General features: G+C 42.7%; 1 protein-coding gene across 1 annotated transcript in view; it reads right to left on the bottom strand.

Moving 5' to 3' along the window:
• Positions 1–22,799, bottom strand: part of ERp60 (disulfide-isomerase A3) — a 94,515-nt gene that overhangs the window by 59,836 nt on the left and 11,880 nt on the right. Inside the window, exons 2-4 of the mRNA XM_080283281.1 lie at positions 20,608–20,695; positions 11,187–11,307; positions 7,864–7,998 (exon numbers count right to left, since the gene is read on the bottom strand). Of these exons, the coding sequence (XP_080139407.1) occupies positions 7,864–7,998; positions 11,187–11,307; positions 20,608–20,695 (344 nt within the window). The remainder of the gene's footprint in view (positions 1–7,863; positions 7,999–11,186; positions 11,308–20,607; positions 20,696–22,799) is intronic.

Here is a 22,799-nt window from a genome sequence, read left to right as displayed (position 1 = left end):
TTTTTTTTTTTTATCACTGTATCAAGGTATTTAAACTCTCACCAATTCAACTCTCTCTCCATTCACTGCAACATTGCACTGGGAGTCACCTTCTCTCAATAACCATCACTTTACTTTTTTCTACACTTACTCTCAATGCACGACACTCACCGACATAAGCAAAACTTTACACTAGTCTACCAAGTTCTTGTCCAGTATTTGCAAACAGTACTGCATCATCAGCATAGAACAAATTTGAGATATTCCATCGATCACCATTCATTACTAATGCCATCCCCCTCTCCATTACTCATGTTTTTACTTCTCTTATCACCCCATCCATATACAGTATATAGAAAAACCATGAGGACATCACACAACCTTGACACACATCCACACAGTGTGAACAATTCACTTAGATGCTCATTAACCCTTACACATGCTTCATTACCATCATAAAAACTCTTGACGGCACCTAGTAGCTTACCATTTACACTGCACATGATGAAGGAAGGGTAGTGGTGAACAGTGAGGATATTAACCCCTAAAACGCGGATCGTCGCATTTGCGACGGTCGGCCCAAAGGGCAGAACGGCGGGTCGTTGCGTTTGCGATTTGAGTTAATTTTGAATAACTGCGGGCAAGCATGCTCCAGCTGGTATTGTCTATCAGTCCCGCCACCCGTGAGCTACGTTTAGCACGCTTGACCTTTGTACTACTGACCTCGGTTGTTGCCAAGTCTCATTTTTTTTACCCACCGACGCACCGATGCGCGGCCCTCCCTCGTCGTGCGATATAGCAACGCGTGGACGGCTGATACGTGTCAATCTGCGCCGTCATCTCGCAAGCACTTTTTGCTACTGGGAAACGCTTGTTCCCCAGTTGTCACACTGTCATTTTTTCGCGCGGTTTGTCCCAGAATAGCGTCAGTCCACGCAAATCTGCCACGGTGACACCATGTCTAACTCGAGCTCTTCCGAGTCTGTGCCTTCTAGCCCTCCGAAAAAGGGTTTTGTGACCTCAACCCCCTTCAAAACCTTACCAGGAACTACTAAGGGGCTAAGTGACTCTGCAATAGCCTCAGAACTTTTGAAAGCCTCAATGGACTATGGCAGTGACGTCGGTGTGTGGTCGAGCCTGGCTGAGTCTGACACACAATCCAGTGCAGAGCCCGGGCCAGAAGTGATTGTTTCTGTACCAGAGGAGACTGTGTCAGTGCCCAGCACCTCAGCAGGGAAGGCTCCGGTGAGAAGGGGCCTCGAGTATGGGAAGGGGGAAAAACGGAAAAGGAGCGGTGACCCCAGCTCACCGCCATTGTCCCCTACGCCACGTCACGCCACCACAAGCCCGCCACGTACTCCCAGCCCTGTTCTCTCGTCCTCCTCCTCTGCTGTCCTGTCTCCTGAGTCGTCGGAGTCTCCTTCACCACCGAGAAAGGGAAGTAAACGAGCATCTTTACGTTTGAGAGGTTTTCGTAGGCCTAGTGTTCGTGTCCCCTAGAGTTAAGTCCCCTAGTATAAGGCTTACTCGCACTAGGCAACTCAGCAGTCACGCCACCGCGAGTGACCTTGAGCCCAGTGATAATGTCCCTCCCACCACCACCACCACAACACCAACACGACCTGGGATAGCCTCTGCCTCACCTACTGTTGCCCCGCCTGCCTCACCCACTCCCACACGACCTGCCTCACCCCCCGCCGCCCCAAGCACCTCCCAGCCTAGGCAGGGAACGCTGGATGCCTTCGTGTGGTCAGAGGGATCAGATTTTGTGCCTGAGGATCTGCCCTTTGACGACAGTGAGTGTGGACTTCAGGCTGACTTCCCTGTGGATGAGGATGGTGAATGCCTTGACTACCTGTTGGCCTTCCTTGACGACAAGGTTGTGGAGCGCATCTGTACCGAGACAAACAGGTACGAGGGGCAATGTGCTCCAGTTCGCGAAGGAGAAGGTGAGGCGGCCACGCCATCCACGTAGCGGATGGCAGCACGGGTGCCTCTTACGATCCGCGAGCTTTTTGTATTTATTGGATTGATGTTGCTAATGCCGCACAACTGGAAACACAAGTTAGAAGAATACTGGACTTCCGATGAGCTGTGCCCAACACCCATTTTCAATAAATACATGAGCCGCGATCGTTTTAGGCAGCTGATGACTTATCTTCACTTCGCGAACAATGATGAGCCTTCCCAAACTGACCCATTAAGGAAAGTGAGGGGAATCCTGAACATGATCAAGGATAAGTTTACGAGGTTCTTGCGCCCGTTCAAGAAAGTCGTGATTGACGAGTCTTTGGTATTGTTCAGGGGCCGTCTTCGGTTCGTCCAGTACATTCCAAGCAAACGCCACCGCTTTGGAATCAAGTTTTTCGTGCTGTGCGACTGCAAGACGGGGTTCATCCTTGACTTCGTCATTTACACCGCCAGCAATGTCGATCTGGATAAGACTGACCCCCTTGGATTCTCTGGTTCTGTGGTGAAAGTGCTTTTGGAAAAGTACTTTGGCAAGAATCATGTCCTGTATACGGACAATTACTATACCGCTCCTAAACTCGCCAAGTACCTTTCTGAACACGGCGTCGGCTCCTGTGGCACTGTCAGAAGTAAAAGGGCACATTACCCTGCCTTCCCCGAGGCTGAAAAGTCAAAGCGGGGAGACGTGCACCTGAAGAAATCTGACAAGATGCTTGCGATCAGGTGGCATGATAAGAGAGTCGTGAACATGCTCACCACAGTACACAAGGGTGAAATGCTGGCAACAGGGAAGGTCGACAGAAGGACTGGCGAGCCTGTGAAGAAGCCTGATGCTGTCATAGACTATAATGTCAATATGCGGCTGGTGGACAAGTCTGATATGATGATTGGAGAGATTGACTGCCTGAGGAAAAATCGTCGTTGGTACAGGAAGGTGTTCTTGCACTTGATTGATATGTGTATGTTGAACGCCTTCATCCTGTATAAAATCAAGAACAGGAAGCCAGCCAACTACTCTCTCAGACGATTTTCCAAGACTTGTGTCTACCAGCTGCTTCAGCGTTACGGCCAGGTTCTTTCTACAGGTCCCAAACGCCACCCTCACACACCTCCAAACCGCCTACAGTGTACGGCCTACCTTCAGCGACACCGCCTGGAGCCACTGCCAGCCACTGCAAAGAGGGAGAAAGCACTGAGGAGGTGTCATGTGTGCTGCCACACTACCAGGCAGGAAAGAACCTTTAGGCGCACCTCCTTGCAGTGCAAAGAGTGCAAAGTTCCCCTCTGTGCTTACCTGTGTTTCTTTGACTACCACAGCCTAAGTAGATTTTGAAAATAAGGGTAAGAATCTTTGAAATAATACTGAGAGTGACAGTGATAATATTGTTTAGTTTTCTTTTACGTGCTGACAGTGACAGCCTGATGAGTGTAAATTAGTGTATGTACTTGTAAAAGCGCTGACAGTGACAGTGTTTTTTGGTGTAAATAATTGTACATAGTAATAATATAAGTATTGCGAGTGACAGTCACTCCAGTGTAAGAAGATGAAAGCATATTTTCCTATTCTATGTTCTGACAGTGACAGTTTGCTGTGTAGAAAATATTATTTTTATAACACTGGACAGTGACACTGATGAATAAGGCAAAAAAAAGAACAGATACAGTGAAAGTGAGCGATAGAAATGAAGTGCGAGTGGCCGACAGGAGCGAGAATAAAGTGCCTGCTGTAAGGCTGAATAAACTCGCGCCGCGGTGGTCTTCCTCAGTCCCAATCCACAATACTGGCAGTGACAGTGATTTTTATGGCCGTAATAGTGACAGGCAAACGTTTGCGAAGTCCTATGATGAAAAAAAATGTAGTATACGTGTTTTTTGCCGAGAAAAGGCAAATGTGACAATATTGACGGGAAGATCGCCACCGCGCTGCATGTCAGCCGTGCGCTCCGTTCATTTTAGCCTTATTTTCAGTGCTTATTTACAAATACGGATTCCAAACAACCTGTACGTTGTTGTATAAAGTGTACTGTGACAGATTGAGGCTGTGGTAGAAAGAAAACCGGGTTTCTGGAGGTGTGAGAGTGAAGACTTTGTTACCCAACTTTGCAAGTCTTCACAAGTCCTTTGGTAGTCAACGAAGGCTCAACATGTGGCTCAGGAGAAAGCTGAATGTAAGTACTATATGCCATAAAAATTTTAATGCTCTAGGGTTAATCTATGATTTTTGGCAAATATTTTTCCACAGGTACTCAGACCCCGCTACAACCCCGCCACAGCGGGGGGATCGCCCGTACACAGCCGCGTTTTAGGGGTTAAAGATGCATGGAGACAGCATTATAGCTGGATGTTGAATGAGGAGTTTGACTGGGACAAGGAAGGTTTGGAGTCAGCAGATCCAGTGTTTGGCCCTTGGCCTTTGATTGATGCTACTACTGTGAGTGAGGTAATAGGCAGGATGAAGGTGGGTAAGGCAGCAGGTGTGTCTGGGTTGACTGCCAAAATGCTGAAGGCCTCAGGAGATATAGGGGTGAGGTTAGTCACTGACCTGATAAATATGATTATTAATAAGTGTGATGTCCCAGATGACTGACTGAAGAGTGTAATTGTAAATGTGTATGAGGGGAAGGGTGATGCTCTGGAAAGAGGAAATTATAGAGGTATAAAGCTTTTAGATCAGATAATGAAGGTAATGGAGTTTTAGAAGGTATGATTAGAGAGAGTGAATATTGACGAGATGCAATTTGGGTTGATGCCAGGTAGGGGGACCACTCATGCCATATTCATTGTACGACAGTTTCAGTTAAAATATATTGGGAAGAAATGGGATCTGTATTTTGTTTTTGTTAATTTGGAAAAGGCCTTTGACAGAGTCCCTAGAGAGGTGGTGAAGTGGGCAATGAGAAAGCTTGGGTTGGAGGAGTGGCTGGTTAGGGTGGTTATGGCTATGTATGAGGGTGCTCGCACCCAGGTAAGAGTGAATGGAATTTGAGTGATGAGTTTTTCGTGAACGTTGGTGTGCATCAGGGGTCATTTTCGAGCCCCTTGTTGTTTTATCATGATACATTAAGCCCTCTCACGTGACTTCAGAAACGGACTCCTGTGGGAGATGTATGCTGATGATTTGGTGTTGATTGCAGAGAACTAAAGGGAGGTGGAGGAAAGATTTAGGAAGTGGAGAGATGGTATTGGGCACAAAGGCTTAAGGGAAATGCAGATAAAACAAAAAATTGATATCTAGTGTTGGTGGCGGTACTGTCAAAGGCGAGGGAGAGTGGCCATGCGCAGTTTGCCACAAGGGCGTGAGAAATAATTCCATCTTGTGCGGTGTTTGTGATAAATGGGCCCATAAGAGATACATTGGTATCAGAGGCAGACTGAGATAATGCTGATTTTATGTGTACGGCGTGTCGAGGAGAGCAGGTGGAGATTGTCAGGCGTGAAAGGATTGAACTTGCTTGTGAATCTCTCGAGTGTGTGGAAGAGTTTTATTATTTGGGAGACATGTGCTGGAGGTGGGGCTGCAGCTAGCTCTGTGGCTTGGGTGAGAAGTGGTTGGAAGAAGTTCAAGGAGCTGTTGCCTCTCCTGACATTGAGAGGACTCTCCCTACGTGCTAAGGGGTCTTTGTATGCACCATGTGCTAGGAGTGTAATGCTGTATGGTAGTGAGACCTGGGCAGTAAAGGAGGAGGATATTCGCAGACTCCGACGTACAGAAATGACAATGATTAGGTGGATGTGTAGTCCGTCCCTGCGTGCAAGGTCTGGGGGGCTGGGTTTACGATGGAAGAGTTAAGAGGTAGGATGGGACTGGAGTGTATTGGTGTTGTGATTAGGAGAGGTAGATTGCGGTGGTCTGGGCATGTGGAGAGGATGGGGGATGATAATTGGGTGCAGAAGGTGAGAAGTGTTAATATTGGTGGTGGGGTTAAGAGAAGCAGACTGAGAAAGACATGGGACGAGGTCATCAAGTGTGACCTCAGGGTTATGGGACTGAACAGGGAGGCTGGAATAGTTCGTGCAGCATGGAGAGCCACCATTAGGTGACCAAGGCCGAAGCATGCAAGCATGCTGGAGCCTTGAAAAAAGAAACAAAACGAATGCCATGAGCACCTTATAGTCCTTTTCACAAGCCTTCTCTACTATCTGTCTCACTGCAAATATTTGATCCTCACATCCTCTGCCACTCCTGTTCATCGCTCACTAGGACTTTTGATATATCTCTTACTTTCTATATCACGATTCTTTCATGTAGCTTCCCTACCACACTCAATCTTATGCCACGACAATTCTTGCACTCACTTCGCTCACCATTATTTTTGTACATGGGTACAATCACAGCCTTTTACCACACTGCTGGCACAGTTTCACTCATCCATGCCTTCTTACATATCTCCAACAAGCACTTCATTCCACTCTCTCCAATACGCTTAACCATCTCTGCATACACCTCATCAACCCCAGCTCCTTTCTCATTTTTCAGCCACTTCACAGCACTCTTCCCATGTGCAAGAGTCACATTTCCTGACACTGCATTCCTTCTCTGCACACTCCCAAAACCAATCAAGTTTACAGTGGCTCTGCTCTCTCTATTCCCATCCATCGGGCTTTGAAAATATCCTTTTCTTCTTGTCCTTACTTCATCCCTATGGGTCAATCTTCTACCACCTGCATCTTTCACACCTTCACATTTCTTTCCACTTTCACTTCTACATTTCCGCACCTCTTTCCAGAATAACTTCCTATTTCAGAGTAGTTCGCTTTCATTTTTCTTCCTAGATCATCATTTACCTCCTCTGTTTTCCTCTTCACTAGTCTTCACATGCTTCTTGCTCTCAATATATTCAGTTCTTATGTAATGACAACTGGTTAAGTAAAACCCCACTGCTAGGAGGGGTATCGTATCTCAGGGCTAATTTAACACGTAAAGTATAGGGATGCGATTTCTAGTCTTCGGTTCCCCCCACCCCCAACCAAGCCCTAAACCCACCCAAATGAGTCCAAAAACAAGTATCTAGCTAACCTAAACCCCCAAACTAAATAAGCTAAACTAAGTCTTAAAGCAGTTTATAACTCACCTAAAGCATTCATCCATTATCCAATCATACATTGTGCCATGAGGAGCATAGGAGCCCGGGGCTAGGCAGTTGGTCCCGACATTTATGATGAGAGAGAGTAAAAAAATGAAATTTCAAAATCATCAAATATGTCTGGAAAAAATAAAACAAACTGTACCCAAAAATGACAATGTTCACCCCACCTATGACTAAAACACAATTTAAGTCTAAAATCCATCCATCCATCCATCATCCAATCCTCTGTTGCCCCATGAGGAGCGTAGAAGCCCGGGGCTAGGCGGTTGGTCTTGACATTTAAGACGAGTGAATTTAAAAACAGCTTATAAATCAACTTCAACACAAAACTGATGTCTAAAATACCATCAAAATAGGTAAAAAAAATCCACTGTTAAACTGGGACTTTGCCATCGTTATGCAGGGTGTCGTGGTACTTCTACCCCCATCGCTAAGCCAGGGTATCGCATCTAGGAGTAAACCTGTACATCAGTCCTGTATGAGACAGCCCTAGCATGTATTCAATATGGAAGGTGAGTGTTAGCACCAAAGTGGTGACATGTGGAGGTGTGTAGAAGGGCTACGGGGCCTTGGAATAGGCCCTGAAGCCTTTGCCCAGAGTTGCTCGCATGCGTGCACACGCACACACACACACCCACATGCATGCACACAATGCATGCACACACACACACACACACACACACACACACACATGTGCACACCCACACCCACACATGCACCCATGTGTGCAAGCACACACAATGCATGCCCCACACACACACATACTCTCTCTCAGGCCAGGAACAACAAAGCTAAGCCATTCTCTTCAGCTTCCAATTCTATTCACCTTTGAGCTTTGATTCTTCTCCAAAGAAGACCACACTGACTTCAGGCGCTGCGAGGAAAGCCTCAGCAACATCAACCGACGACAGCTCCTTTGATGCTGGTCCAACCTGAGATCTCATGTACTTCACAATGCCATCTGTCATGGAATAAATTACAGGTCAGTCAAAAAAAAAAAATGATAAAAAATAAAACAATTGAGCAATTTTAAAGTACCAGTACTACAGGTATACCCCGGTTTAACGATGCAATTGGTTAGGTAAAAAACCCATCGTTAGTGGGTTATCGTATATCGGGGTAGTTTTAACATGTAAAGCTATGGAATGCATTTTTCAGCCTTGGGTTTGCCCCCAACCAACTCCAAAGCCTATCCAAATGAGCCCAAAATCAAGTTCAAAGTCAATCTAAATAGCCTAACAGCTGTAAAAGAAGCTAACCTAAGCCTAACACCTGTAAATAACTCACTAAAACCAACAAATATTATTCTGAACACCATAAAATATCTATCTATTTCCAGACACCTTAATCCCGTAAGGGGTGGCCACAAACAAATCTCCTCCATGTCGCCCTGTCCCCTGCCATTTCATTGCCCTGCTCCCAGTTCACCCCCCCCTCTGTCATATACCTCTCCTCTCCATCCCTCAATCTCATCCTTGGCCTCCCCCTACCTCTCCCCTCCTCCACCTCACTCACATACACTCTCCTCATCAGTCTCTCACTCTTTATCCTCTCCACATGGCCAAACCACCTCAGAACGTTTCTCTTAACACTTCCTATCACATCCACATCACAACACTTCACTTCTCAATTGTCGATCTGTATCTCCACGCGACTCCACATGCTCCTCTCAAATAGCTCATTTCCACTGCTCTCACTCTTGACTTCTGTCCCTCCGACAACGTCCAAGCTTCACTTCCATATGTTACAGTTGGTATCACAATACTGTCATGTAGTAGCTTTTTAACTTCCATGCTCATTTCCCTGTTTCTTATCACTGCTTTCAAGGAACCTGCAACCTTTCTTCCCTGATGCACCTTTTCAAGCACCTAGCCCTCTATACTTCCATCCTTACTCATCACACTATCCAAGTACTTTTGCACTCACATTTTCCATTTCCTCCTCATCCAACCTCACTGTACATACTGACTTCACTTCTCTTGAAGACCATAACTTACTCATCCCTACATTCACCTTTAGATTATGTTTCTCCCACACTCTCCCAAACTCATCCACCAAGCCTTGCAGCTCCCCTCTGTCTTCACTGAACACAATATCATCTGCAAACAACAGTACAAGGAGTTTCCAAACAGTGCCCTCTCTCACTAGGGCTGCTACAACATCCACTGCCTTGCCTTGTATCTCTTATAACTCCATCCATATACATATTGAACAACCATGTAGACATGACATCCATACTTCAATCCAACCTTCAAATAGAAAAATTCACTCGGTTCACTATCCACACACACTGCAGCCTTAGCACCCTCATACATACTCGTAACGGCCTTCAACACCTTCCCATCTACTCCACATATCCTTAATACTTTCCACAATCCTTGTCTATTCACCCTGTCATAATGCTTTCTCCAAATCCATGAAGGCTGCATACAACTTCCTTCCCTTATCTAGAAACTTTTTCACAAAAGATCTAAGAACAAATATTTTCTCTAAACAACCTCTTCCCTTCCTAAAACCTCCCTGTTCTTCAAGTATTTTCTCTGTTATTTCCCTAACTCTGTCAACAAGTACCATATCCTACCATATACTTTTCCTATTACACTATGAAGACAAATGCCCCTATGATCACCACACACTTCTTTTTCCCCTTTTCCTTTGTGCAGGGGAATAATTGTACCCGACTTCCAATCCTCCGGAACTCTATCTTCCCCCCCCGGTCTATCTGCACATCTTCACATCCATTCTACTACTATCTCTCCCCCATGCTTCAGCCTTTCACCACACACTCCATCAATTCCTGGGGCTTTCCTCATTTTAACTTTCTTCACTGCTTCCACAACTTCCATCCTACTGATTACTTCCTCTCTTCTCACATCCCTCCTCCTCCTCCCAGCCATTCCCCAGCCACTTATACTTGCATTATTTTCATTATCTATGTTCGACAATTCCTTAAAGTGCTCTCTCCATCTGCTCATTTTTTCTCCCTTCTCCACTAGTAATCTAACATTTTTATCTTTCACTCCCCAGCCAACTTCTTTGGCATCCTGTCTAGCTCTCTTTACCTCTTTCAAGAACATTTTTTTACATTCCCTCCAATTCACACTCAAGTTCCTTCCAAATTCCTCATCCACTCTCTTCTTACTCTCCATTACTAATCTTTTCATTTCTCTCTTCCTCTCTACATATACCAGTAACTCTCTCTTCCATCTCAACTTCTTCCATGCCCGTTTCTCATCCACTTACTATGTGCTTTCTTCTTTTGTGCCACTGCCTCTCTCACCTCTTCATTCCACCATGCTGTTCCCTGCACCCCCTTTCATCTTCTACTCACCCCACACATCACCTCACATGCTGCGCAGATTTTTTTGTGAATACCTTGCACACATCTTCCATGTCCCCCATCTGCTCCAATCCATACTTACCCAATTGTTCCTCCACTTCTCATATATTCTGCCTTCTTGCCATCCTTTTGTAACTTTTCTACCCTCTTTGTATGAACTACTTCCTCCTGTCCTTTTCATCTATTTCTCCATTTCATTTGGACTTCAGAAAGTCCACTCCCCCAAACTCTACATATTCTTGCATCCATTACACACCTTCTCATCCTTTCATCCACACACACACACATGATCAATCATTGCCTTCCGTTCATTCAGTTCACCATCCATCCTTCTCATCACTCGACATGTATACCTATAGATCATTTGTGCCTGAAGAGGGTATGAGCGCTCACCCACCCTCTCCCGGCACAAACATCCACTAAAGCAATGCCATTCTCATCCATCTCTGCAGCCACACACCCCTTACCAACTACTCCATCCACCTTCACATTCCCTACTTTTCCATTCATATCTCAAATCAAAATATAAGTCTGGAAAAAATCAAACAGTAAACTGTACCCCAAAAAGACACTGTTCACTCCACCTATGGCTGAAACACATTAAGTCTAAAAACTGTTTATAAATCAATCTAAACACACAATTTTAGTCTATAGTATCATCAAAATTGGTAAAAATAAAAAATAAGTAAATAAACCCATAGTTAAACCAGGGTTTGGCCGTTAGATTGAGTATGGTGGTATTTCTATCCCCGTTAAGGCAGGGTATCATATCGAGGTATTACTGTACTACAAAACTCCTCCATACTTACTTGCTTCACGTGGCCCATTATAGTCTGCAGACAATTCCCCACCTTTGAAGATTTTTAGCGTAGGGTAGCCCGACACACTAAACCTACCACACGTGTCTTTTCCTGAACTCGTACAGTCAACCTGGGGATTTAAAAAAATTTTAACTAACATCTTTCCTACATAGGCCATTCTAATGATGTAACAATACAGTACAGTAATAAGCTGTACATCATGGACATCCATCCATCCATCATCCAATCCTATGTTGCCCCAAGAGGAGCACAGGAGCCTGGGGCTAGGCAAATTAGTCCTGACATTTAAGATTAGAGTGCTTACCATGTAAAACACTGGATTTTTACGCTTAAAAAATGTCTTAGTATTTTTTCAAGCTTACATCCTTAATCAATATCCTCATGTATGAGGTCTGTTCAGAAAGTATCCAACCTTAGTTTTTAAAAAATATATAAATAAAAAAAATAAATAAATAAATAGCTTTCTGAGCCAGGACATTAATTCCTCCTCAAAGTACTCCCTTCTGACTTGACACTCAGGCCAGCATTCTTTCCACTACCCGATACATTTCTCAAAGTCTGTTTTTGTTATCTCCTGTAGGCGCTTCATCACATTCATGATCTAGTTTCAGTTCGAGAACATTTCAGCAGAGCTCTGAGCTTCGGAAATGACCAAAAGTCACACAATGCCATGTCTGAGAAACAGGGCACCTCCCAGACCTGCAGGATGTTGTGCTTGGCCGAAAATTCCTGAATCAGTTGATAAGAATGGGCAGAGGCACTGTCATGGTGCAGCTTCCAACCTGCCACTTTCCAAAGGTCTGGTCTCTTCCACCAAACTGTCACAAAAAAGACTGATAACTGTGAAGTAGTAATGTTTGTTAACAGTCTGACCTTCTGATGCATATTCGTGATGCACAACACTACGGTGGTCAAACAAAAAAACTGTCAAAATGCGAGTGCACTTCACTTTGCTGTGGACCGATCCTGCTTTCTTGCATGCTTCCACTGGGACGACTGTGCTTTTGTTTCTAGGTCGCACCTGTACACCCAAGTCTCGTCCCCAGTGATAAGTCTTCAGAAAGTCTGGATCCCGATTTGCATGCTCCAATATGTCTTGAGCAATGTTCATCCAAGAGAAGTGATCATGATGAATGCAACAAAGCACCTGCAGGAGATACTGAAAACCAACTCTGAAAAACGCGTCAGGGAGTGGAAAGAACCATGGGCTACGTGTCAACTCAGAATGGGCCACTGTGAGGGGAATTAGCGTCCTAGCTAAACAGGTTAGCTATTTATTGCTATTTATTTTTTTTAAGCCTGAAGTCGGATACTTTCTGAGCAGACCTCATATGATACACTGATGCTGCAATACTGACAAACTAACAGCTTACTTGCAACCAGGCTCCAAGCTATCTTGTGCTTTGAAGTGCATACATACAAAGCAAATTTGAAACCTAACATATGCTATGAGTATACTTCAAATCCCTGCATTTAATAAATTTTGTCATGGAATTTGTTTTTAGTGAATACATTACAGGACACTGGGAAAGAATGATCAGATCACAATTTAAAAAGTATAGAATGTTTTTTCCAGACATCTTAACCACAGAAGTGCAACATTCATCGCTTGATGCCCAGTGGGAGACCCAACATACATCACTTGGTCTGAATAATTTTCTGTGATTCATTCTAGTGCAAACAGTTAACTTTTTAAAAATAACGGACATCTAGAGCTCCCAGGCACTCCCTAAATCTATCCCCCCCCACCTCCACCATGTATTTTTAAGTTGTTCCTCCTGCTGTTCTAGTCTTGCAGGCCCCCCTGACCACACTATGGTAGACAACCAAAAACTGACATACATACATACTGTACTTTAAAATAAGCTCTCATGATATAAATAATTCACCATTTGTTTCAACTGAACAATATCCCTGGAACAACTATGATTAAACAAAGATACTCTTAGTATCAGATATGAGGTTCTTCGAAGAATGTCCCATTTGCATTTTCTTAAAAACCAAGAAAAATGCCTTCAAAGTCCAGCAACTTTTAAATACTGAACGTATATATCAGGAAGTAAGACATACTGCATTGCTTTTTGTTTCTAAATGTAGTGTAAGGTCTGAGCTAAAGAATCCTATCATTTTCACGATATGGAGAAACAAATTTTATTTCACTTACACAGTAAAAGTCCTGTAATCCAAATGGCAGGGAACCAATGGTCTTTTGGACTATTGTTCTTGGACTACTGGGGGGGGGGGACCTTTGAAAACAGAAATATGTACGTGATCATTACATAAATATATGATGATATGGGTTATTGTTTGACACCAGAAATGCATAGAAAAGTAGCTGAATAGTTGCAGGCAGGTACAGGCAAACCCCACTTTACGATACCCCTAGATACGATACCCAAGAATAGTGATGGGGGTAGAAATAACACCCTACCCAAACTATCGCAGGCCTACCCCCGGTTTTGCAATGGTTGACGATTTTTTTTTTTTCTTCCAGATTTTGATATTTTAGACAAATTTTGTGTTTTGGTTGATTTATAGACTGTTTTTTGACTAAAATTAATATGTTTTAGTCATAGGTGGAGTGAACACTCATTTGGGGTATGGATTCTTGCCCATCAGATGAGGTACAAGCAGTGTGGACAACTAGGCAACTCAAAGAATATTTCGTGTCTGACCTTTAAACATCTAACCTATCATGGAATACTAATTTTAAATAAATATTAACAATTATGAAAGTGGTGGCTGAATCGGTAGAGAGGCGGCCTGCAGTCCTAATGGACCCAGGTTTGAATCCCGGCTGGGGCAGGGAACAGTTTAAGGAACTGAATTTCCTAAAAGCAGACTTTCCTGATCTACCAGACGACCCGCCGACACGTCGTAAAAATACCCCCGCTAATACCAATACACCAGCCCTGTATGAGACAGTCCTAGCATGTATTCAATATGGATGGTGGGTGTTAATGCCAAAGTGGTGACATATGGAGATGTAGGAGGACTACTGGGCCCCAAAGAGGATTACTGGGACTTGGGAATAGGCCCTGAAGCCTTTGCCCAGAGTTGGACACACACACACACACACAAAATAACATTCAGGCTGTTCAAGGAAAAACTCTGGAAATCCAAAGGAATCTCTAAATTAATGTTAGAAAATAAAAAAAATAAAGGAGCTAAGCAACCAGAACAGTAACTAAAACAAAGAGGTGCCATTAAAAAGGTTATCCAGGTTGCAGCATCGATCGATAAATTGTTTTTACATTCGGACTGTTCAAGGCAAAACACTTTGAAACTACAAAGGAATTTCCAAATAAATGTTGGAAAATAAGTGAAGAAAATAAAGGTGCAATGCAACCAGAACAGTAACTAAAACGACAAAGAAGGGCCGTTGAAAAGGCTATCCTGATCGCATCATCAATCTCATTCCCCATCAAGAAATTCCCCATCAAAATACCAACGATTCTCAGTCACAACAATTCGTATCTGGGATGATTCTGTGTCATTCATACATTATGCATGACAGATGTTTGTTTAAATTGTCCCAGGACCATCTGATGGTGGGATTATACTTTATACAATGCTGCTGCTAGTTTGAATAAGAGTCGGAGATCGCCCTCTCGAGTGACCTGGGCAGGGTACAAATGAGAAAGGCACTGGTTTTAGGCTTAGGTTAGCTTCTTGTACAGTTGTAAGGCCATTTAGATTGCCTTTAAACTTGTTTTTGGACTCATTTGGGTGGGTTTAGGACTTGGTTGGGGGGAAACCCAAGGCTCAAAGATGCAGAACTATACTGTACTTAACATGTTGGGTCCACACCGAGATACGATACCCCGCCTAGAGGCGGGCTTATACTCAACCAGTTGCATCATTAAAACAGGGTTTGCCTGTACATCCAAGTCCAAGGGCAGGCCCAAGCCAGATAAATCTTTAAAAATCCCTGAAAAAATATCAAAAAAAGCCCAGAAAAATCAGAAAAAAAAAAAAAAAAAAATTTAATGCCTGGAAAAAAAAATAAAATAAAAAAAAGACCCCCAAAATCTAAAAAGGCCCAGAAAATAGAAAAAAAAGCATAAAAATAAAAAAGCCCAGAAAAAAAGGACTAGAAAAACTCTAAAAAGGACAAAAAGAAATAGAAAAAAGACCAGAAGAAATAAAAAAATGCCCAGAGAAGATAAAAAAAGACCAGAAATAAAACAATAAAAAAGCCCAGAAAAAAATGAAAAGCCCAGAAAAAAAAAAAAAAAAAACTTTTGAAGACTTTCGCCTTGAAAAGTCTGGAGCACTGGGATATTAGGATTTTAGGCGATTGGAGTGGAGGACTTTTACTGTACACACACACACACACACACAATTATAACTCACATGGTTACAAACTCACGTAGAGGCATCTACACATGCACAACCCTCGATTATTCGTATGTCCATTATCCTGACGATCCATTACCCAAACACCGATCTGGCTTTATTAAACCATTACATGTACATTTTTCCATTTTATCCGGAAAGAATGCTTGCGTCCAGGAGGAAATTATCATCACATATTTCCACCCACAGGTGAGAACAGCCCAGTGGCTCGCGTTGTCTGGCTTGGTAAAGTGAAAGTCCTTTAATCCGACCACCAATAACCGTATAACCCAATACTGTACTCCAAATTTTTCAAGGTGGCTTCAAAGTCCCGCTAGTGGCACAGAGTGGAAGCATGTGGGGAGGACAGCCATTTTCAGATTAAATCTGTGCCCAGTCAGACGCTCCTCCGATAATTCCACTCTATTTTTGGACCAACAACAGACTACAACAAAGCAACAATGGCTCCCACACCTGCAAGTAGTGGTGGAAAAAACTGCTAAACAAATGCATGTAACACAGTAAGTGATAACAGGCCTGACCCCCCTTCAGCCAGCAGAACCCTCCTACTTTCCCTCCCTTCCCACTCCCTCCCTACTACCCTGCCACTGCTCATGATTTTTTTTTTTTTTCTTTTCTAATCATTTTCTCCCCCTGACATATTTGGATTAGCGGATTTGTTTTCACACTGTTAGAAAGCTGAGGCTTTGTAGAACAAGATGAATGGAAAAAAAAGTGATACTGCATGAAGTAAAACAGATGTGACTAATTCATGTTGAAAGAGCACCTAAATATTTTTATCCCACTTTTTCTTTTCTATGTGTTTTTTTGGTCGTTTTCAAATTTTCTCATGAATTAAAATAGTATCAGCAAACTGGAAAGTGTTAATGGTCATGTACATGTTTCTAATGTTTTCAGAGGTCCCTCAAAAAAAAAAAAAAAAAAAAAAAAAAAAAAAGTTCAAAAGACCCTCAGTCCCCTGTTTTGGATTACACCAGGCCATCATTTTTTGACCAATCATTATTCGACAAATGGTTGTTTTGGCATTTATAAATCTATACCCTTTTTCGTTGTTCAACATGATTATTCCCGCCATTTCGACAATTCAAACCACACACAGTCAGATGGACTGAGCTCCCTCAATCTCCTGCGTTCTGCCCTGCTGATCGCTTGCCTCTTCATCCATCTACATTTCTGTTTGTCCACATGGAATACTACAGCACCACAATGGCTCCACCCAAGACCCCTACTTGCCCGTCAAGTGAAGTCACATGCACACCAACCTGATTGTTTTGCCATCGCATGGTCAGAGATGACTGCACCAATGATTAATAAATGCTCTTAATGCAAGATACTGTTTTGATGCCAGTTTTACATAATTCACATCTTAGTTTGCACTAGGTTAGGTAGGTTATAGTCACTGGGGGGTCTTTGGGGGAAAGCCCCCCAGTTAAGTTTTAGTACTTCCAGTTAGGCTTCCACTGCTATTTATGGTTTTAAATTGTATACAATTGAGTTTGTTTTGGTGTGGTGACCATGTCCAGTTCACAGGATTGGCAGTACACACGCTATCAGAGGAGTTCAAGTGGCTTTCTGTAATATCGTTAAGTAGGTATAATTCGTTTGTTCTCCAATATTTGTTTTTTTAATCAAAAATCAAATGTCAATCATCCGAGATTTATGTAGTACTAAAATAATTTTCCCTGAGAAAGTAAGTCTATAGGAAAACAGCTCAAATCCCTGTGCCATTTTTGATATTTTTCTGTTCACTGAATATTTTCTGAATGATGAAGGTGGTCAGGAACCTAACCCCCCGATTTCTTATTCTAATGGAAAAAATAGGTTTGTTGTTCAACCAATTCATTAATCAACCACTTTTAATGAAACGCATCCCTGACGAATAGTGGGGGAGAGGTGTACAAGACTTTTACTGTAGTTTACCCAGCGTCCACTAGAGAGCCCCTCAGTCGTTCCCAGTTCCCACCCAGCGTCCATGTAGTGAACAGCTCCTCTATGACAGTTATGGCAGCATATGTGGTGGCTTTTGTGGATGTTCCTTACCTGCTTCAGGCTCACCTGGTTACACCACAAGACCACACAGGATGTACTGTGCAGTGCAACAGCTTAGCCTGCCGCAGTGCAACAGTCAGTCATGGTACTAGCAGGTTATTCAGCAAGACGCCCAGCGAAGAATCTTCAGTGCTGATTTCATTCTAGCTTACTGTACTGTGCCATGATTTTATACTATTTTAACATGATTTTATTCCATCCATCCATCCAATCCTACGATGCCCCATGAGAAGCATAGGAGCCCAGGGCTAGGCAAATTGGTCCTGACATTTAAGACGAGAGTGATCAGCCTCACTCATCCATCAGTGGCATTACGTGAGCAATAAACCCCAACCATCCCTTGGATAAAAACCTTCACCAGCTCAATCTGATTTGAGTGCCGTAATTACCTATTAAACCACCAGGCGCCAAAATTGATTATGTGGTTACCACCCAGCATTGTAAATGGTTTCCAGGTGTACAGGAAACCATTAGGTTTGTCACTCAGTGTAGAGTCACCCATAAGTGGAAGGAAGAGGAAAAACTGAAGGAAGGAAAGACAGAGGAGGGAGTGTAAAGTCACCTGCAGGCAGAAGGAGGAGGAAAGAATTAATGAAAGAAAGACAGAAGAGGATGGAAGGAAAGAAGGATGGAGGAGAGGAAAGGCCAGACACCCGAGAGCAGCACTACATCGAGTGAGTGGATGATGAGTGCCCCCACCTACCACTTATGACCATTTTACCATTATGTTCTGAGTGCCCACTGCATTTTTCTTGTGTAGCAATTTTTTTCATGCTTTTTTCATGTCCCTGCAGGGTATGGTCATGCAGTGGTTACTGCTTGTCTATGGTTGATGGGTCTGTTTGACCATGGTAACTGCTTGGCTGTGGTTTATAGGTCTGCTTAACCAGACAATGGTAAACAAAAGGAACAAGTGTTGTATGACGTACTGCAGTGGCCTTTTACAATGACTTAAAAGTTAGGTTATGTACAAAGGGGGGCCAGGGAAGAAGTCTATTATCTGTACTGACCTACTTTCCGGACATACCTTTGGATAATCGAGGGATTATTGTATAGGCAATAATAAGCACATAATGGGAACATGACAAAAATTTCAGTAATAATGATAACTATTATAATGACTTTGGTGATAAAAGTTCATAATGACAGTAAAATTGAGTCTATGCATGTGTTTGAAACTGTAGTGTATCCTGTGTATGTGAAAAAATTTACTTTCTCTCTCTCTCTCTCTCTCTCTCTCATGTAAATGATATTTTATAGCTGAAACCTTGCACTACATTTAGATACAAAGAGCAATGCAATATCCAAGTTCCTGAGATGTTTAAAAGTCTCCTCGACATTTTTCTTGTTTAAAAAACTGCACTAGAGACATTATTTTAAGTGCCTCGTATAACCTACCATACTCATGCTTAAACATGGTGAAATTATTTTTTAGAAAAATTATGGGTTTCATATGCCATGGGTAGGGTAGGAAGTCCTAATTCTGTCATTTAAGAGCTAAATACTGAAGTAACCAATCCTTAACAACCATTATATAAACAATAAGCTCACCAATACATCTCCTGAGGTGTACAAATGTGTTTCGTTTAGTTTCATTTTTAAAAGCTCCAACATGCTTGCATGCGTCGATCTTGGTCACCTAATGGCGGCTCTCCATGCTTCACGATCTATTGCAGCCTCCCTATTCAGTCCCTTAACCCTGAGGTCACACTTAATGACCTTGTCCCATGTCTTTCTCGGTATACTCCTCATAACCCCACCACCAATATTAACACGTCTCACCTTCTGCACCCAATTATCATCCCCCAACCTCTCCACATGCCCAAACCATCTCAATCTATCTCTCCTCATTACAACACCAATACACTCCAGTCTCATCCTACCTCTCACCTCTTCCATCATAAACCCAGTCCCCCCAGACCTTGCACACAGGGACGCACTACAAATCCACCTAATCATTGTCATTTCTGTACGTCTGAGCCTGCGAATATCCTCCTCCTTTACTGCCCAGGTCTCACTACCATACAGCATAACACTCCTAGCACACGCTGCATACAAAGACCCCTTAGCACGTAGGGAGAGTCCTCTCAATGTCAGGAGAGGCAACAGCTCCCTGAACTTCTCCAACTACTTCTCACCCTAGTCACAGAGCTAGCTCCAGCCCCACCTCCAGCACACATGTCTCCCAAATAACAAAACTCTTACACACACTCAAGAGATTCACCAGCAAGTTCAATCCTTTCATGCCTGACAATCTCCACCTGCTCTCCCTGAAACGCTGAACACATGAAATCAGCATTATCTTGCACTCTACCTGATACCAAAAATATTTCCACCTTCTATGTACCAGACACAGAGCAGTATACTGTACACTGGTACTGTATGGTTAATCTCATGTTCACAATTTAGATTCCTGGCAGCCCACACCACAATAATTAGCTGTACCAATTAGATGATGATGAATGTTGATGGATTACGGTTGATGGACGATGGATGAATTAATGGATGGACGATGGATGATGAATGGATGATGAATGGATGGATGATGGATGATGAATGGATGGATGATGACTGGATGAATGGATGGATGATGAATGGATGAATGGATGGATGATGAATGGATGATGAATGGATGAATGGATGATGAATGGATGGATGAATGGATGGATGATGGATGGATGGATGATGGATGATGAATGGATGGATGATGGATGATGAATGGATGGATGATGGATGATGAATGGATGGATGATAATGTTGGATGATGAAAATGAAGATTATGGATGATGAATGATGAATGAATGATGACGAATGATGAATGATGACTTACGACGAATGATGAATTACTGCAAATGATGAATTATTGTGAAAGATGAGTGATGATGAATGATGAACGATGACTAATGATGAACGATGACTGATGAACAATGAATGATGAATGATGATTGATCAAGGTCACACAGTACATGGCAATTTCATGAAATACATAGGCAATTCTGACCTTTGCTAAGATGACTGGAGGATCATTGGCCTTCAGGATGGGTCCAGCCTTCTCAAATTCTGGTTTCAAACGTTTGCAATGTCCACACCTGTTAAGTTGAACGATGAATGTTAAGTCTCTATCTTGACAAATGTAAGGCTGAAATCTGTATAAGCTAACAAGTTATCCTCTACAAATGTATGGTAAAAACTTTCATAAGCCAACACAATGCTATCATGAACACTTTAATAAAGCTACCGGTAGTACAATTATATGCAAGTGATTAAACTTCAAAAACATTAACAAAGCTGCCCCAAACAGCACAGAAAGAACTATTCATATAGTAACTTAGGTTATGCCATTCCATTTGTAACACCAATTATCACTGTATATTTACCATTATACTGACAATCTTCCAAACCCCCCTTCTCACCTTCAGATGTGCCAGACCAACGACTATACATAAGATTCCAAGCTACAACACTATTAAAGAAGTTATAAAGGAGTAGCCTACAGAAAATTATTACTGTATATAACTTCTTCATGTGACTAATAAATATACTATGCATGACAAATGTCACTAAGCTATACTGGCCATCACAAACTGGACAAAACTACATGACATCTATCCTCTTTTGCCAGTCTATTTTGCACAAAGTGCACCAATACATAATCATAAACTACAGTAATATGAAAACGAAATCCTCTTTTTTGCTTTGCCTAACAATCTTCAGTCACAACTTTGGAGAAAGAATCATTTGATACTGTACCGATTCAATTCGCCTCAAATGTTATTTCATGTCTCTGAAGGAGGGAGAGAACGCAGGATTTTTTTTTTTTTTTTTTTTTTTTTTTTTAATGCATGGCAGAAGGAACCAAAGGCCAGGAGCCCAGAAACTGTTCCTTACAAGAAAAAAGCAAAAACAATACAACAACAACAACAAAAAAGCCAAATTCAAGATTCGTTCCATTTCAAGATGCCTGGACACACCGAGTTTGAAAGACTGGAGATAGAGGAAGTAGGAAATACAGACATCGGGAGGCAGCTCCAGAGTTGACCTGTTGCATAAATGAAGGACTGGGAGTAATAGTTAATTCTTGCATTAAAGAGTTGGCCAGAAAAGGGATGAGAGTTTGTTGCAAGACAGTTGCTACAAACCCATTGCACAGGTGGAGGGATGCAATCAGACAGTTCTGAGAAGCACTGACTATTGAAGCAGTGACAGAATAGATAAAGATGCAACAGAGCAGCAAAGACACAGAGGTTGAAGGGAGCCAGTAAGAGGAGGAGAGTTAATGAGACTAAAAGCCTTTGACTCCCTTTCGAGAAGGGATGTATGTGGGGAGCCTCCCCATACATGAGAGTTGTACTCTACACAAGGGCGAATAAAACCTGTGTATGAAGTCAACAACTGTGCAGGGGTAAAGAAGGTATGGAGTCAGCTTAGCACACCTAATTTCTTGGAAGCAGATTTTACAAGAGATGTTGCATGAACTTTCCAAGATAAGTCCCGAGAGAATGGAACCCCAACTATGTTTAATGATGATGCAGGATTGAGCTGGATATTATTAAACATTAGTGGTTACTCCTGTGGGCGATTCTGTAGTTGGTAGGTGTAAGAACAGTCTCTCTGATGCATTAAAAACAACAAAATTACTTTTACTCAGTCAGAGATACAAACCAAGTCAGACATTAGGTGTGCCATAGCCTCATCCCTTGTTTGTTGAAGTAACTGCTGAGATGGACATTGCAGTAACCAAATGGAAAGGTGAAGGGTGGAATCGTCAGCATATGAGTGGGTAGGGTCTGATGTACAGCTTAGGTCACTGATGAATAAAAGGAAGAGAGTTGATAGGACGGAGCTCTGAGGAACACTACTGTTGATAGATCCAGGAGAATGGTGGTAATCTACAACAGCAGCTATAGAACAACCAGAAAGGAAGCTGTAGATGATGGCACAGATAAGACAGAAATCTTAGAGGGCAGTCTGGAAATTAAAGATTTATGCCAGACTGGATCGAATGCCTCAGATGTCAAGTGCAACGGCAAAGCTTTCGCCAAAGTCCGAAAAGGAGGATGACCAGGAGTCCAAGAGGTAGGTGAAAAGATTGCCAGTGGAGCAACCCTGACGGAACCCATACTTATGATCAGAAAAAAGGTTGTGATAGGAAAAATGCTTGAAAACTTTTCTGTTAAGAACAGACTCAAAAAC

This window comes from Coenobita brevimanus, chromosome 97 (assembly GCF_032717465.1).
Source record: "Coenobita brevimanus isolate Jiangsu-jjx chromosome 97, ASM3271746v2, whole genome shotgun sequence".
In the NCBI taxonomy this organism is placed as follows: Eukaryota; Metazoa; Arthropoda; class Malacostraca; order Decapoda; family Coenobitidae; genus Coenobita; species Coenobita brevimanus.
This window is presented reverse-complemented; position numbering and strand designations above follow the sequence as displayed.